The 15,182-nt window shown below is 36.1% G+C and overlaps 1 protein-coding gene across 7 annotated transcripts in view; it reads right to left on the reverse strand.

Moving 5' to 3' along the window:
- The window catches only part of LOC124537626 (E3 ubiquitin-protein ligase Nedd-4), a 37,560-nt gene that overhangs the window by 13,143 nt on the left and 9,235 nt on the right, over positions 1–15,182 (reverse strand). For 2 of the 7 annotated variants that reach the window (XM_047114518.1, XM_047114524.1), the window contains exons 4-13: positions 14,362–14,400; positions 13,637–13,806; positions 10,215–10,362; positions 7,775–7,843; positions 7,165–7,280; positions 6,650–6,770; positions 3,865–4,440; positions 2,406–2,487; positions 1,576–1,674; positions 704–826 (exon numbers count right to left, since the gene is read on the reverse strand). In XM_047114518.1, the coding sequence (XP_046970474.1) occupies positions 704–826; positions 1,576–1,674; positions 2,406–2,487; positions 3,865–4,440; positions 6,650–6,770; positions 7,165–7,280; positions 7,775–7,843; positions 10,215–10,362; positions 13,637–13,806; positions 14,362–14,400 (1,543 nt within the window). Of the gene's footprint in view, positions 1–703; positions 827–1,575; positions 1,675–2,405; positions 2,488–3,864; positions 4,441–6,649; positions 6,771–7,164; positions 7,281–7,774; positions 7,844–8,518; positions 8,549–9,168; positions 9,199–10,214; positions 10,363–13,636; positions 13,807–14,361; positions 14,401–15,182 lie in introns of all 7 variants that reach the window. The other 5 variants (XM_047114520.1, XM_047114519.1, XM_047114521.1 and 2 more) reach the window with 5 other exon arrangements.

The raw sequence follows: 15,182 nt of genomic DNA on the forward strand, positions 1-15,182 counted from the left end.
TGGGATAGCGTACTCAATTCGGATGTGATCGGTTTTTACGAATTTTGCCGATGCGACATCTAAGTTGTGTCGTACTATACATATGTGCGGGATACGATTAAAAAATTCTATGGACCCTGGAGGCCCCAGTTACTACTATGAATATGATCTCTTCTTTTTATAGCAATAAATTAAATTAAATTCATAATTCACTGGAATTATATTTTTTTTAATTGTGGTGTAGGTGTCCCCTCTTTTTATTTATGCTATTTCATCTCATATAAAATTGTTTAAATAATATATGAGACAAAAAAAAAAAAAAAAAAAAAAATCCGCTGAGTTTCTTTCGCCGGTTCTTCTCAGGTCAGGGTATTTTCTTTTCCGAACCGGTGGCAGTTCAATTGACCATCAATAAGAAAGTGTAATGCTTCTATATTGAATAAAGTTATTTGAGTTTGAGTTTGGGATACGATACAAAAACTCTATGGACCCTGGAGGCCCCAGTTACTACTATGAATATGATATCTTCTTTTTATAGCAATAAATTAAATTAAATTTATAATTCATTGAAATTATATATTTTTTTAATTTCTGGTGTGGGTGTCCCCCAATAGGTAGTCCCGGTTGCCCTTAATTCAGGTATACATATAGGATACAATAGCACTAGAGGGCAGAGGCAGTGCGTGCGTGCGTGCGTGTTAGTGCGTGTTCGTGCGGAGCTCACTGTGGTCGATGAAGAAGATGCGCCCGTCGGTGTGCACGCGCTCCTCCCAGCCCTCGGGCAGCGCGCCCAGCTCGTCGGCGTCCGCGCCCGCCGCCGCCGCGCTCGGCAGGCTGGACGCGCAGCCTGCGCACATACACGTGTTCAATTTTAAATTACCTTGCGACGGACACATGCTATAAATATTAGTATTTTAATGTTGTCTTAAATTTTCGCGATTATTACACATTTAAATAAAACTACCGTCTACCCGTGACCACGAACACTGCAAAGTGCTCGAAACGTCGGGATGTTTAAAAATAATTAATATACGCGATTCATCCGTTATAATTAGTTTTAGTATTTTTGTATGGAGTTAAACGGTGTGGCAAATAAACATCCGATAAGTGATAATCATTGTCTATAGATACTAGTGATTTAAGAGAATTCAAACATTTCTCCTCAAGCTTGCATCACTAACCATAAGATTTTGTTTTATTTTATTTTTATTAGGACAACCAACAGTAGATACAATATCACATGAAAAATAAATAACATTTCAAAATTATCAAAGTAAAAGTTCTACTATCTACAGGTAGTCACAACATACCTATTACTGAAAATATAAATTAAACATTAAATTATATTTTGTTTCTTGTGCCTATAGCACCGGAATTTCATTCAATTATCTCACCCTTAAAACTTTGATTTTTAAGAGTGAGATATCTAAATTTAAGTTATTTAAAAAAAAACTATGGTACACCCCAAAGTTTTAAGGGTGACTACAGCAACAATTAATATTTTCGTATTTTTAAAAAAGCATCAAGAGTTTTAAGGAAAGTCTTAAAATACAATTTGCTAAATATAAGTCTGTGTTCTGTGTATTTTTATATAACCTGTTCTGGGATCGATCCAAGTCGTTGTCTTCTGATTGTGATCTATGAAGAATATCCTTCCATTCGGAGCGCGCTGCATACTCCAGCCCGGCGGCAAACCTAAAATGATCTTAATATTACTATCAACGTTTGTGTTTTTGCTACTAGCAACGAGATTACCATCATTCGAAGGCAAGTTATGTCAAACTATTGCCAGTCCAACATCAGAACCATTTTGACTCCAATTGACTTTAACAAGTAATTTAAATCCAATTTATATTTTACAGTACGCTGTCTTCCCACCGGATTTTGGCCAAAAAAATCGCCTTGAAGTTATAAAGTAATCAGGGAAAAAATTTAGATGAGATATAGAGAGTAGGCAGGCATCCTTGTGAAGAGATTTAGTTTTAGTTCAATATAGTAAATATTTTTATCAGTAAATAATAGCTACCCAACGTAATATAATCCAAAACATGTAACATATAGACGGTAACATTAACAACAACAACAACAGCCTGTAAATTCTAACTGCTGGACTAAAGGCCTTCTCTCCCTTTGAGGAGAAGGTTTGGAACATATTCCACCACGCTGTTCCAATGCGGCTTGGTGGAATGCACATGTGGCAGAATTTCTATCAAATTTCTCACATGCAGGTTTCCTCGCGATGTTTTCCTTCGCCGCTGAGCACGAGATGAATTATAAAGACAAATTAAGCACATGAAACAGCGGTGCTTCCCTGGGTTTGAACCCGCAATCATCGGTTAAGATGCACGCGTTCTAACCACTGGGCCATCTCGACTCTAACATCAACAGAACATAATGAAATAAGTCAGATTAAAATGTATACAAACCGTCACTGTTCGGTAAATTCTGACTCTGACTACTACTCGAGCTGCTGCTTCTCGTGCTGTCTGTGGAGCCGTCCGTTTCATCCTGAAACATGTCGGCTGATGCAAGAACGACTTTTTGTTGAGATCATAAAACTACCCCAAAGGGTAATCTAATTAAATCATATTTATTAAACAATTAAAAGTATTTTCTCAAATCTTTCGATATATACAAGTTAATTATTATCGTTATAAAGAAAATTATAAAGCTTAATTTTGATAAAATTACCTTTTTCAAAACTAGGAAGAGGAAACAAGCGATCTTTCTATATTATACGAATAAAATCGGCAAATAGCAAAACCAATATATAATTCGATCTACGCAGCACGCACAAACGCCATACACTCAACAAATCTACAGCTACAGTAGCATGCAAGACAGGAGACAAAGTAAGAAGAAATGTGTCCGAATTTACTCTAGAACTAATCAGTAATTCAATACTGTTCTACTAACGCTACATAAGTCAAAACTAAACGAATTTTTAACTTAGAAGAATAAAATACTTTATTACTGATTTATAAAATGATAAGATTTAGATCTCTAGAAGAAAGAACGGTAGAAAGAGACAAACTAGTGGATTTCAAGGCCAGAACCACTCGCTTTACATGCTGCCTAGGGCTCATCTAAGACCCTGATTCACAACTAAATAATTTTTATATATCTTGTTAAGAAAGCTTATAGTGTATTTATATTGAAACTAAAATATATAAAAAATGAAGAGGCTTCAATGAAGTGATACCTAACAAACGAAAGCTATTATTTCCACCCATAACTATAAAAAACTATTTGTAAGTTTTGCAGACCGTACTTGAAAATATTAATCTAACCACTAACGACATCCATATGTAAAATAATTAAACAACAATAAACCCGTAATTTATATAAAAATATGTTTTAAAAGCTAAGAATTTACATATGTCAGAGATTTGCCATAAGTAACCGATATAGACTAGCTTGGAATGAATATACATGAAAGCACAAGACATTGAGGTTTGTAACTCGTGTGAGCTTCGGTAATGGTGTATTAGCGTCGTGTTAGTCTAAAGCGTGGAGCACGGGTATCAATCAACGCCACAAACGCCTGTTGTCCTTCACAATGTCCTCAACATGGACATATAGAATGCTATCATACATCATTCAAATGTTATGACGATTTGAATCCCAAGTGTGACAAAACTTTGTATTGAAAACGTCATCTATATGTCCACCACTCATAGACAATCGCCCAAAGCACAATCGTGGTTACAAGCGAGTTTTTGGGTCATGACACGCAGTGCATAAAGTCTATTCTCTATATACATTCATTTAAAATTATCGATACTCGATTTATAAATTTTACATTTGTGGAAATAAACGCACGCAATCAGAGTACATTAATTTTACGCATTACTTATCACGCCCACAAATCCGCTCGCCGCTTACCTCCGAGTCATCCAATGAACTTGTCGTCGTCCGTCTCCTTCTAGAGGTCGACGCCCTCCTTTCGGGAGTGACGCCTCCCGTAGGCGTACTAAAGTGATTTTCGTCAAACGTCAACGATTCCCCGGACCCATCGCCCGTCTCCTCGGTCAGGGTTCGCTCTCTGCCGAATGTTATTTCCTCGATCTCTGTCCTCGTGTCGTCATCGACCACGTCTCCATTGGATTCCGTGTCGTTCAGTAGTGATTCGACTCCCGATTGTAACTCTGTGTCGGCTGCATTCGCATCGGATTCAACTGTTCCTTGACTAGCATTTTGATTATCGCTAATTTCTTGAGCATTTTCAGCAGTGCCTTCACTTTGATTATTGTCTGCATCAGCTGTATGCGCAACGTTCTCGTTGCCGCACACTACGTCGTCTTCTTCGTTTAAACTTTGTCTTACATTAGTATCACAGTCATTGCTTATATTTGTCGATGTTTCCGTAGAAACTTGCTCCCTCAGCTCTGGCGAGAGGATGGGCGTCGAAAACGGAGTATTTTCGCTCGAGTTTTCGGCTCGCCTTTCACTCACATCCTCCTGTTAGAGATTGCGAATTGACACTAGCTAGCTAATACATATTCTGATCACTTCAGTCTAATTCAAATTTATTTATATTCTGTTTTATGACCATGATTTGAAAAAACATATAAGACGTATTTAATTTGATGCCGATGCTAGTCAAAAATTAAGGATTAATTGAGGAAAAATCCTAAAAAATTAAATATTTTGTGTAATGTAATAAACTATTTAACATAACTCCTACCTATCAATGCTTGTAATAACTATGGCAATCAAATGATAACATTTTATGATAATACCTCACTTAAACCCCTACAACATGTGCCGAATTGTCTATGACCAGTGAGGACAACACGATGTTTTTGTAATCACACCCGGTTTAAATGTTGCAAATAAACCAATGAATTGCGAAATTATAGCCAACGCCAACATTGGCTGGTTGGTCGATTGGAACAAATGCCGAGGCCAATTAAGATAACCATTAACTACAATATTTCGCAAGCCATTCGATCCATGTAAACCAAAATTAGTGTGACATTGGAAATGAATTGTCATGTATTATTTGATAATAGATGTGTAAAGTTACTAATGATTATTTAGGTCTGATAATTTTCGTGACATTTAATGTATGATTGAAATACGAACTTGAGTCCATTATACACATATTGAAATGGATTATTGTATCTTGAAATGCACCTTCACTTTCGACCTTTTAGAATTTCAAAATAATGTACTTGTAATTGGACAATAGGCTATTTGAAAGTACAAAAACGTACCTCAAATTAAAATACAGGCAAGTGACGTCACCAACCCCATTTCAGCGCCATATTATATAGCGCCATAGCGTTTTCCCGCGCTATTTTAAATATGGAATTTTAAAAAATATTTTTCGACAAATATCTACTAAAAATATCAAACAACTTTTACTGGGTTCCTTAACGTCTACTAAATAATATAAAATGGATTTAAAAAACCAGTCAAATAGCCTATTTGCCACTGATACGTTACGGATAACGTTACGATAACGTTACGGATATTTAAATCTATTATTAATATTAATGTTTGATCACAGTGAAGGTGCACTTTTGTATGTAATAGTAATATCAGGCAAATCGTTCCTTTTCCTGCGAAAGGCCATGCTGCAAGAAAACCTTACAAAAATAATTAAAACAAGTGCCAATATATTTCACAAACCCAGTATGAAATTTAATTAGTAATGTGATCATTTTTATTTATAATATTTACGGTCATCGAATCTTGGTAACATTTGTTGACAAAAGTAATTAATAATGTATACATATCAACAACACGTAAATAATATAACAAAATCATATGTTTCCGTAAAATAATTCGCATTACAATTCTTTGGAAGATATTCGTAATTAGTAACTGTTAAATGAATTCTATGTTAGGATTGCACGGACCAAAACCAAATACTTATTGGGATTAATTAATTAAAGTATCTAATTAGTAGAATAATTAATCGTTATCAATAATTGTATTTCGATAGGTGTATTTTCATATAAGTATTTAATGTTTTAAGAAAAGTTTTAATTACTCCATGCAAAAGCAAACATATTCAGAATATAATTAATTAAGAAAAACAAATTTAATTTCACAAAGCACATATCTATACGCATCGGGGTTTAAGCTGCTTAATGCTTATTATTTTACGTTAAACGTAGGCAAATATGAGTCTTATGTGTTGGTGGCTAGAGATGATTTTTCCTAATACCTAAAAACTGCATGCAGCGTATCCAAAACATAAATTCATGCACAATGCAAGGCATGGCATTAAAGCTCAAGTATCTTTCACATGCACAAAATATAAATCAAGATATTGTTCATATGAAAGCTCCTCAAGGTTACAACTCATTCTCAGAACGTTAAATCAAAAAATAATATTTTTATAACAATGCTCACATTTTTATATTTGTTATATTGCATATTTATTTAAATACACTATTTCAATTTTATTCCATTGTAAAGAATGTAGAGGAAACTAACCCTGTAACATCTTAAAAATGGGTACGAAAATGTGATAACTGTGGTGTTCGAAAATAATGACTACCCAACTAAATAAAGACGATACCAGATGTGGGACTCGTTAGAGTACTAAAAAAGTTCGCACATTCTTTACAGTAGATTGAAACAGAGTATTTAATAAGTAAATAAGGGGCGCAAAGGAAACAGAAGTGAGGCGGGCGGTGGGGGGGGTGGCACGCACCTGCAGCGGCGCGGGCGCGGGCGCGGCGTGGCCGTCGTCGGCGGAGATGTGGAAGCGCCGCTGGAACTCCGTCACGGCCGTCTCCATGCGCTCCGCCTGCGACTCCGAGCTCATGTTGCGCCTGCGCACACACACGCGTTACGACACCGCTACAACTCCCATACGTTGTTTGACATTGTTTTTAAAAAAAAAATTATATAAATTAATAACGATCTTGCCCGAAAGTATATTAACTTACGCAGGTGAAATATCTGGGTGAGAGGGTGGTGCTTACGAAGATGAGCCTTTACAAAGCCTCACCATTGATTATGATTAAATCAATAAAGGGACCGGAAATGTTCACAATTAATAGACTGCTAAAAGTCCACAGATAATCATCACACTAAACCAGAAATTGCGCAGAAAATATTGCAACACAAATGTGGTCATACAGGAGCACTCCAGTTTGTAGTTATTACAAACAATACCTACGAAGTCTAAATACAAAGACTCATATAGCAAAAGTGATGACTCACGTGAACGTCGGCCTTCCCCATTGCGTGGACCTCGCTATGTGGTTCACGTAGTACGTCCTTCCGTTCGCGTCTTGTCTCTCCTCCCAGCCGAGAGGCAGCGGGTCGCCGCCAATCACCTACGAGATCACATCGTCAAACTAGGTACTATATTCTTACATTACATCACCTCGCTCAAAGATTTAGAACCAACAGATATTCTGAGCTTTCATGTTCTTACGCTGTTCTAAACTTTGGACTTACCGTATCGATCTCTATTACACAATCAATAATTTCTCGACTAATTGTTCGATGATAAGATTACCTACAGGGAAGGAATTAAATATGATCATACACCTTTAAAATAAGCGTCAAGGTCAATGACTTTTCCCTAGACGTTTTAATAGGACGTCATATCGTGTTGTATTGTAATTATATATAAATATAAAATCGTGATCATTACATATATTTTAAAACATTTAAATTAAGAATACGAGTGCATTTTATACCTGACATTTTTTTTGTTAACTGTACATCCAAAATTGTATAGAAACACTTATTCATATACTAATATAAATAACATAAAATTACTTAAATAAATATGCAAGCAAATGAAAGTAAAAAGAAAACCTACTAAATCGTGCAAGTCCGTGGCATCCACCAGCAGCCAGTCGTCTCCGGTGAGCGACGGTACCGTGGACACCTAGTGCCATTCAAAACTAAGCTTTACGACTATCGTGATAAAGTCTACTTAGCTATAATTACTCTACGTTAATGAAGATAAATAAAAAAAATGAACTAAATGACGATCTATTTTGATTATAATAATGTATAATAATGACAGGAATATAAAACATACGTCTGACTTTGAAGTGACATTGAATTACAGATATAGTAAGAATCAATGGTCTGATATAAACGAGATTAAATTCATTTATGGTATTTCGAAGAATTTCCCTCGAATACAATTTTATCAATGACAATCTACAATTTTCTTGTCCGGCATAATATTGAGGTAATAGTCACTGTTTGCAACCATCCAATCAGTCAACGAATATGTAGATAACCATACAATGAGAATATAAGAAACGAGCAAGACATTATTATAATATTATGTATTATTTACTTTGTATTTATAATACAAAGTAAAAAATAAAAAGCGAGTGCTTAGTACACGTGACATGTGAAACCTTTGCGTCAACAAATGTTACACAAAAATGTTGCACATAAACCTTTAGTGCAATATACACATTATACTTTCATGAAGCCCAAAGAGGTTATAATACTTAAAGAGCTAAGTGAATAATGAACTAAATTACTCATCGTGATCACATTCAACACACTACTAACATTAGAAAAAGAAAAAACATCATCTTACTGAATCTTCATCCATACTAGTCATTGCCGACTACACGTAGTAAAAAATATAGATAATTAATCATTTATACGAAGATCAAAACTTATTATTAATTTATGATTTATGGTCACCGACATCCATAAACTTTCTCTGTTTGAACTTCGCCAATACGCTACCCATTAAGTTGCTATGCCCCATGTACTAGTAAGTAAAATACCTTACTCGCCCATCAAACAGCAATACTAAGAATTACTGTTTGATGGTACAATATTATATTGAAAGGGATAAATTAATTATATATTTTAAATATCTATATATATAAAAAAAAATAACTGATTTTTGTTCATTGACAATATTTTTAATCTATTTTAACATTTTCCGCCATCTTGAATTACATACAGATAAAAAATGTCTAGGTGGCGTTAAGGGTCAATTTTATTCATTCGGTTTGATTCTGTTAGAATATTTATATTAACATAACTAATTAAGCAAAGCATCTTACTCTATATTTGTGCTATACGCGATAAACAGTTTTACCGATAATGATTATCAACACACACATATAAGTGCATTTCGTATATACCACACACACACAAATTTCCGTTAACGCACACATATGTACTTTATTCAAATAACACGTGACACTAGCCATACATCAATGATAATCTTACGCTTTCTCCGTCCATACTAGTAGTTCCAGGCTGCGGTAACAGTAATATAAACAGGCTATATAAATATATATATTGATATGTTGCATTCGAGTCACGATCACATACAAATTATTTTATAAACATCAATAGCCTGTGTCCCACAGCTGGGCTAAGTCTGTGCTACACATATACAAAGTATCTTTATAATTATATTAAGAAGAAAAAATATGTTTGGTATTAACGCATTAATAAATTATGGTTATTTGAAATAATCGTCAGACATTATCAATATTACTCGTAAACGTTGTATCAATTTTTTTATTGAACATTATCTTTTGTTAACATTTGTCAATGCTCACAGCACACAGCCTTGTTTAACTAATAAACTTTTAAATTTCTGAAGGCAATACGATCAACAAACCATTTTATAGAGTAGTATACCCAAATCGAATAGTCCAAAAGGTAGCCGCAAGCAAACTTCTTAAACTTTTGACTAACCACAGTAGTTAGCGAACATTACGTTAAAACAATTTATAAATATCCATCCTGACTTTGTCCGGAAGTAATGAGAATCATATTTACTCCCCGATCGCAGCGCCACCCATTGGATCCAATCAAATACACACCCACACATACATGTTAGCATATTTATTTTAATATGATCATATTTTATTGTTTTAATGTATTAAAGTATTATCAGCATAAATAATTCGATTTAAATAGTTGTTACAATTTGCGTTGACTGTCAACATCCGGTTTTGACTAAACTAAATTGTTTTTTAAACGGATCGAAACCGGATGTTGCTACAGTCGGAGGAGGGGCGTGTAAACATTAAATACTAGGAGTAAGCCTAGAAATGGTCATTCTTACTTTAATCGTCGAATTGGAAGGATCGTAAACCACTTCAGGAGAGATAAAGTATTGATTGTGAGGAGAGTTTTTGTATTATTCCAACATATAAAGAATGACATTGAAATCAGCCCACGTGTTTAGTTCAACTACTCACACAGAGAAGATTTATATATATTTCTGACGTTAAAAATTAGGATTGTAATGGCAAACTTACCGGCTGTACATTTCCAACTTGAGGCGCCGGTTCCACCAGCTCCCAGTCATCAGGCGCCGGGTTCGGAGCCTCCTCCGTGCCCGGGTCGCCCACACGGCCTATCAGCGCGTGGTACACCTCGATGTACCCTCGCACCCGGGAACGAGCACTGCGGCGGAAACGAGCTTGATCACCCCGGGCCAAAGATAAAAGACAGCGAAATTTGCTTGAAGCAATGAGTGGATATGTTAATGTAACCAGGGGGGTTATTGAGGGATGGAAATATGAAACCCACTTGATTTTGTGTTAATGTTTAAATACACAAGTTATTGCAATTACACACAGACATACTGAAGGACCAGTGGTTAGAACGATCTTAACCGATAATTACGAGTTCAAACCCAAGCACCACATTTATAATATATACATTTTTTCTTAGTTTGTAGTTTATGTCATACTCGGTGGTGAAGGAAAATAACGTGAGGAAAGCTGCATGTGTCTAATTTCAACAAAACTCTGCCACATCTGTAACCGTATCGGAGCAACATTGTGGAATATGTTTCAAACCACCACCTCAAAGGGAGAGTTGGCCTTAGCCCAGCAGTGGGAAATTTTCAGGCTGTTATTCATTATTATCCTTACATAGTATAAACTAAAGGCGCTCACCGCTATCTGTCCCTATGCATGTTTAGATCTTTAAGATTACACAACGGATTTTGATGCGTTTTTTTTTAGATAGAGCGATTTGAGAGGATGTTTTTTGTATATAATACATGGGCAAGGTATAGAAACACTAATAACGACTGAAAAACTGTGATAATTGTAAGACATTCTGTAATACATTTGCTGTCAGCAGAAAACCCGTGCGAAGTCGGATTGGTCGCTAGTGTTTGTATGTAATACTGACTACTTTACACTAAATGAACATCACAATACCTCATTCGCTTGTAAGATAACGTTATTTATAGGACGATCTCCATGGTCGAGTGGTGTGTACACCGGATTTCATGGGTACGCCACTCTGAGGTCCCGGGTTCGATTCCTGGCCGAGTCAATGGGAATTACCATTGGTTTTCTATGTTGTCTTGGGTCTGGGTGTGTGTAACACAAGTGCTTCGGCTACTTACATTGGAATCAAAGTAATGTATGTGATGTTGTCTCATATTTATTTATTAAAAACAGTTGAGCTGTTAACTTTCCAAATAACTATACAAATAGATACAAAATGAGTAATTTATAAAGGAGTATCACTTACTTAACAAAATATATAGATTCTTCCTACACTCGTAGTACTTATTACAATATGAAACGAACAGACCAGAACTAGTTTGAACCGGTTTGAACTGACTGTACTAACAATATTTTATTGTTACTTAACATCGTTATTTCTTTAGACTCGGTTTAGTTAATTAGAAAATTTTAATAAAGAGAAATTGAAACTACAAGAGTCGCAATAATACTGAGATTATGTTTAACATTAATCGTACTTAAAAACTTAACGCTTTTACAAGTATCAATATGTAAACAATGTTTTAAAAAAAACAACACTATATATTGTAACTTAGATTAATTTAACTACATAATCATATATATACCTTTACCTCTTATTTACCTCATATATATACCTTTAACAAGATTTTATAAAATACCGGCCAAGAGCGTGTCGGACACGCACATGAGAGGGTTCCGTAGCCATAAGATGGAAATTTAGCAATCTGTATTTCTACCCTGGCCCACTTCTGCATGTAGGTATGTAACATTCCTACTTATTTTCGTAGTTTGTAGGTAGTTATTTCCATACATTACTATTTAGTTAGGGCAACTGCACGTCATAAGTTGGTCGAGTTGTATAAAAATAACTATATATGATACAGAGTCCGATATAGTTATCGTTGAAAGTCCTTACTTATAGGTATACAACACATTTTTTTCAGAATTATTGAAATAGTAATTCAAAAGTTAGGGGGGGGGACGCTTTAATTTTAACTTTGTATTAATACATCTCGAGACTGGGGGGTTTGATCCACATGGTTTCAAGGCAATTTTTGTAGTTATTGTATTTAAAGATACCTTTTTAACGATACCCCACAAGATGGGGTAAGTCGATTTTTTAGGGAGGGTAAAAAATAATTATTTTTCGATAATTTTAAGAAACAATTTTTGGATTATCAGTATATATCCCTTCACCAATTTTCGTGGCAATCGGTGCAGAAACGGCGGAGAACGAGCCAGGACAGACGGACGGACAGACATGATAAAACTATAAGGGTTCCTAGTAGACTACGGAACCCTAAAAAGCCCGACCATTATAGCATTTAAATACTAAATTCAAAATTAATTTAATTTAATAATTTTTAAAATAAAAAGAAAGCATAATTATCTATCAAAACACTTAAGTCGCGCCCCACAGTAATGAGAATAAACATTTATTACGGACATACAAAGCTTTACGGCCGAACACAACATAGCAAGAAAAAACACGCCACATCATGCACTTAGAAAATATTAGATAGATATGATGATCTCGATATAAGCTCACTAATCGGCACCTGGCCTCGATCGCGTTTGGTCTATTAGTTTCAATAATATTTATTTATTTATTTAATACTTTATTGCACACACAATGAAAGGACATACAAATAAAGAGAACAATTACAACAAAGAAAAGAAAATAAGAGCGTGCAAAGGCGGTCTTATTGCTAAAGCAATCTCTAACAGACAACCTTTGGTGAAAGGATTTTCAAAAGCAGAAACAGGATAGTGCAAAAAATAAAAATAAAATAATATTAATGATAAACGAAAATAATGACTTATAATATACATACAAATATAAAATATATATAACCTACATACGTTACATATAAATATATGTATATGTATATACTTACATACATATATACATAAAAATAAATATAAATACACACATATAACATTTTTATATATAATACATATTCAATAAACGTAACGTAATACAGTATAAGAATAACAAAATGTGAAGCGGTGTGAGTCGAGATGGCCCAGTGGTTAGAACGCGTGCATCTTAACCGATGACTGTGGGTTCAAACCCAGGCAAGCACCGCTGATTTATGTGCTTAATTTGTCTTTATAATTCATCTCGTGCTCAGCGGTGAAGGAAAACATCGTGAGGAAACCTGCACGTGACAAATTTCATAGAAATTCTGCCACATGTGTATTCCACCAACCCACATTGGAACAGGGTGGTGGAATATGTTCCAAACCTTCTCCTCAAAAGGAGAGGAGGCCTTTAGCCCAGCAGTGGGAATTTACAGGCTGTTGTTGTTGAAGCGGTGTGCGGCAGCTGAGGCGGGCCTCGCTCGCGTTTGGTCTTGTACAGTATAAGAATAACAAAAGTGAAGCGGTGTGCAGCGGTGTGCAGCGGTGTGCAGCGGTGTGCAGCGGCTGAGGGGGGACGCGCTACTTACACGGACCTGCGCGGGCGCAGCGCGTACTTGACGGGCGGCGCGCGGCCCGCCGCCGCGCTCTCGGCGCCCGCGCCCGCCAGCGACACCTCCACCATGCCCAGGAAGTCGTCGCGCGTCAGACGGTTCTCGTCGAAAACCTGGATCAGCAGCTTCTGCTCCTGCGGCTTCACCTGCGCGCCCCCCCCCCCCCCAGGTTAATGGCGTCTCTCCGTTTCGAGATTACCTCGTTCGTTTTGTTACCGTCAAAAATCATATCTACTTGGTGGTAGGGCTCTGTGCGAGCCCGTCTGGGTAGGTACCACCCACTCATCAGTTATTCTACCGCCAAATAACAGTACTCAGTATTGTTGTGTTCCGGTTTGAAGGGTGAGTGAGCCAGTGTAACTACAGGCACAAGGGACATAACATCTTAGTCCCCGAGGTTGGTGGCGCATTGACGATGTAAGGAATAGTTAATATTTCTTACAGCGTCATTGTCTATGAGTGATGGCGACCACTTACCATCAGGTGGCCCATATGCTCGTCCGCCAACCTATAGCATAAAACAAAAACAAAACATACTTTGGAGACTACTATTTCGAGCGGGAGCCTTTAGAATTAACGGTTGATGCGCCCGAATACATTGAACTTTACAAACTATATTATTTTCAAAATTTACGAATAAATATCGAAAAAAATTGTATTGCATTATTTACAGAACGGTAAAGTATGTTTTTCGTTCTTACCCGAAATATAAACTCCTGATTCCATACTGGATTTAGAGTCTGAAAAATAAAATATTCATATGAGAATAGAGTACGCACTATATAATGTATACGTTCATAGATATTAATGATAAAATTGATGATTAATACTCAAAGAACATTCATTTGAATAAAGATATAAGTATCATGTATCTTGCTGACACATGTTCCTTAGATGTATTTTTAAAATATTTTAAGGAGACCTTCTGAGGCGCCTCCCCCATCCCTGGACTTGACCATCATCAACAAAGCACATTATCGTCCTTGGCCTAGTTTACCCCTACACCCTGGATTAAGACAAACCTAATCATGGGTGTAGCCCATTAACTATTTTCTCTAAAAACCTCCTTTCTTGACAATCACATATCGGAGCCTAGCAGTGATACAGGCTATTACTTTTTCTTTATGAAAAAATCTTTGATTTACAATGCGCTACTTACATAAATTACTAAGAAGAAAACTACAGTGCGCAATCTGTAATTATATAATTTGTCTAACATTGTAAAAACTACTGATTCGACTGCAGGGCAGAGTCGGATTTAAAGGTCTGGAGGCCCTGGGGCCACAAAGCAATGGAGGCCCTAGACCAACAGGAGCGTGGAGATCCTAATAATTATATCATGGATTAATGGATTAGCTTAAGGTTTTATTAATTTCAATCAGTAAGTATTTCTTGACTGGTATCGGTAACTTTTAAAATATTAAGGAGTAAGTTTATTATAATTTGACTATATCTCGGTATTTGTTAACTCACTGAAAACTTTTGTGGTCCCCACTTATGTGGAGGCCCCAGGGCAGTTGCC

The sequence above is a fragment of the Vanessa cardui genome, chromosome 18, assembly GCF_905220365.1.
Source record: "Vanessa cardui chromosome 18, ilVanCard2.1, whole genome shotgun sequence".
Taxonomy (NCBI): Eukaryota; Metazoa; Arthropoda; class Insecta; order Lepidoptera; family Nymphalidae; genus Vanessa; species Vanessa cardui.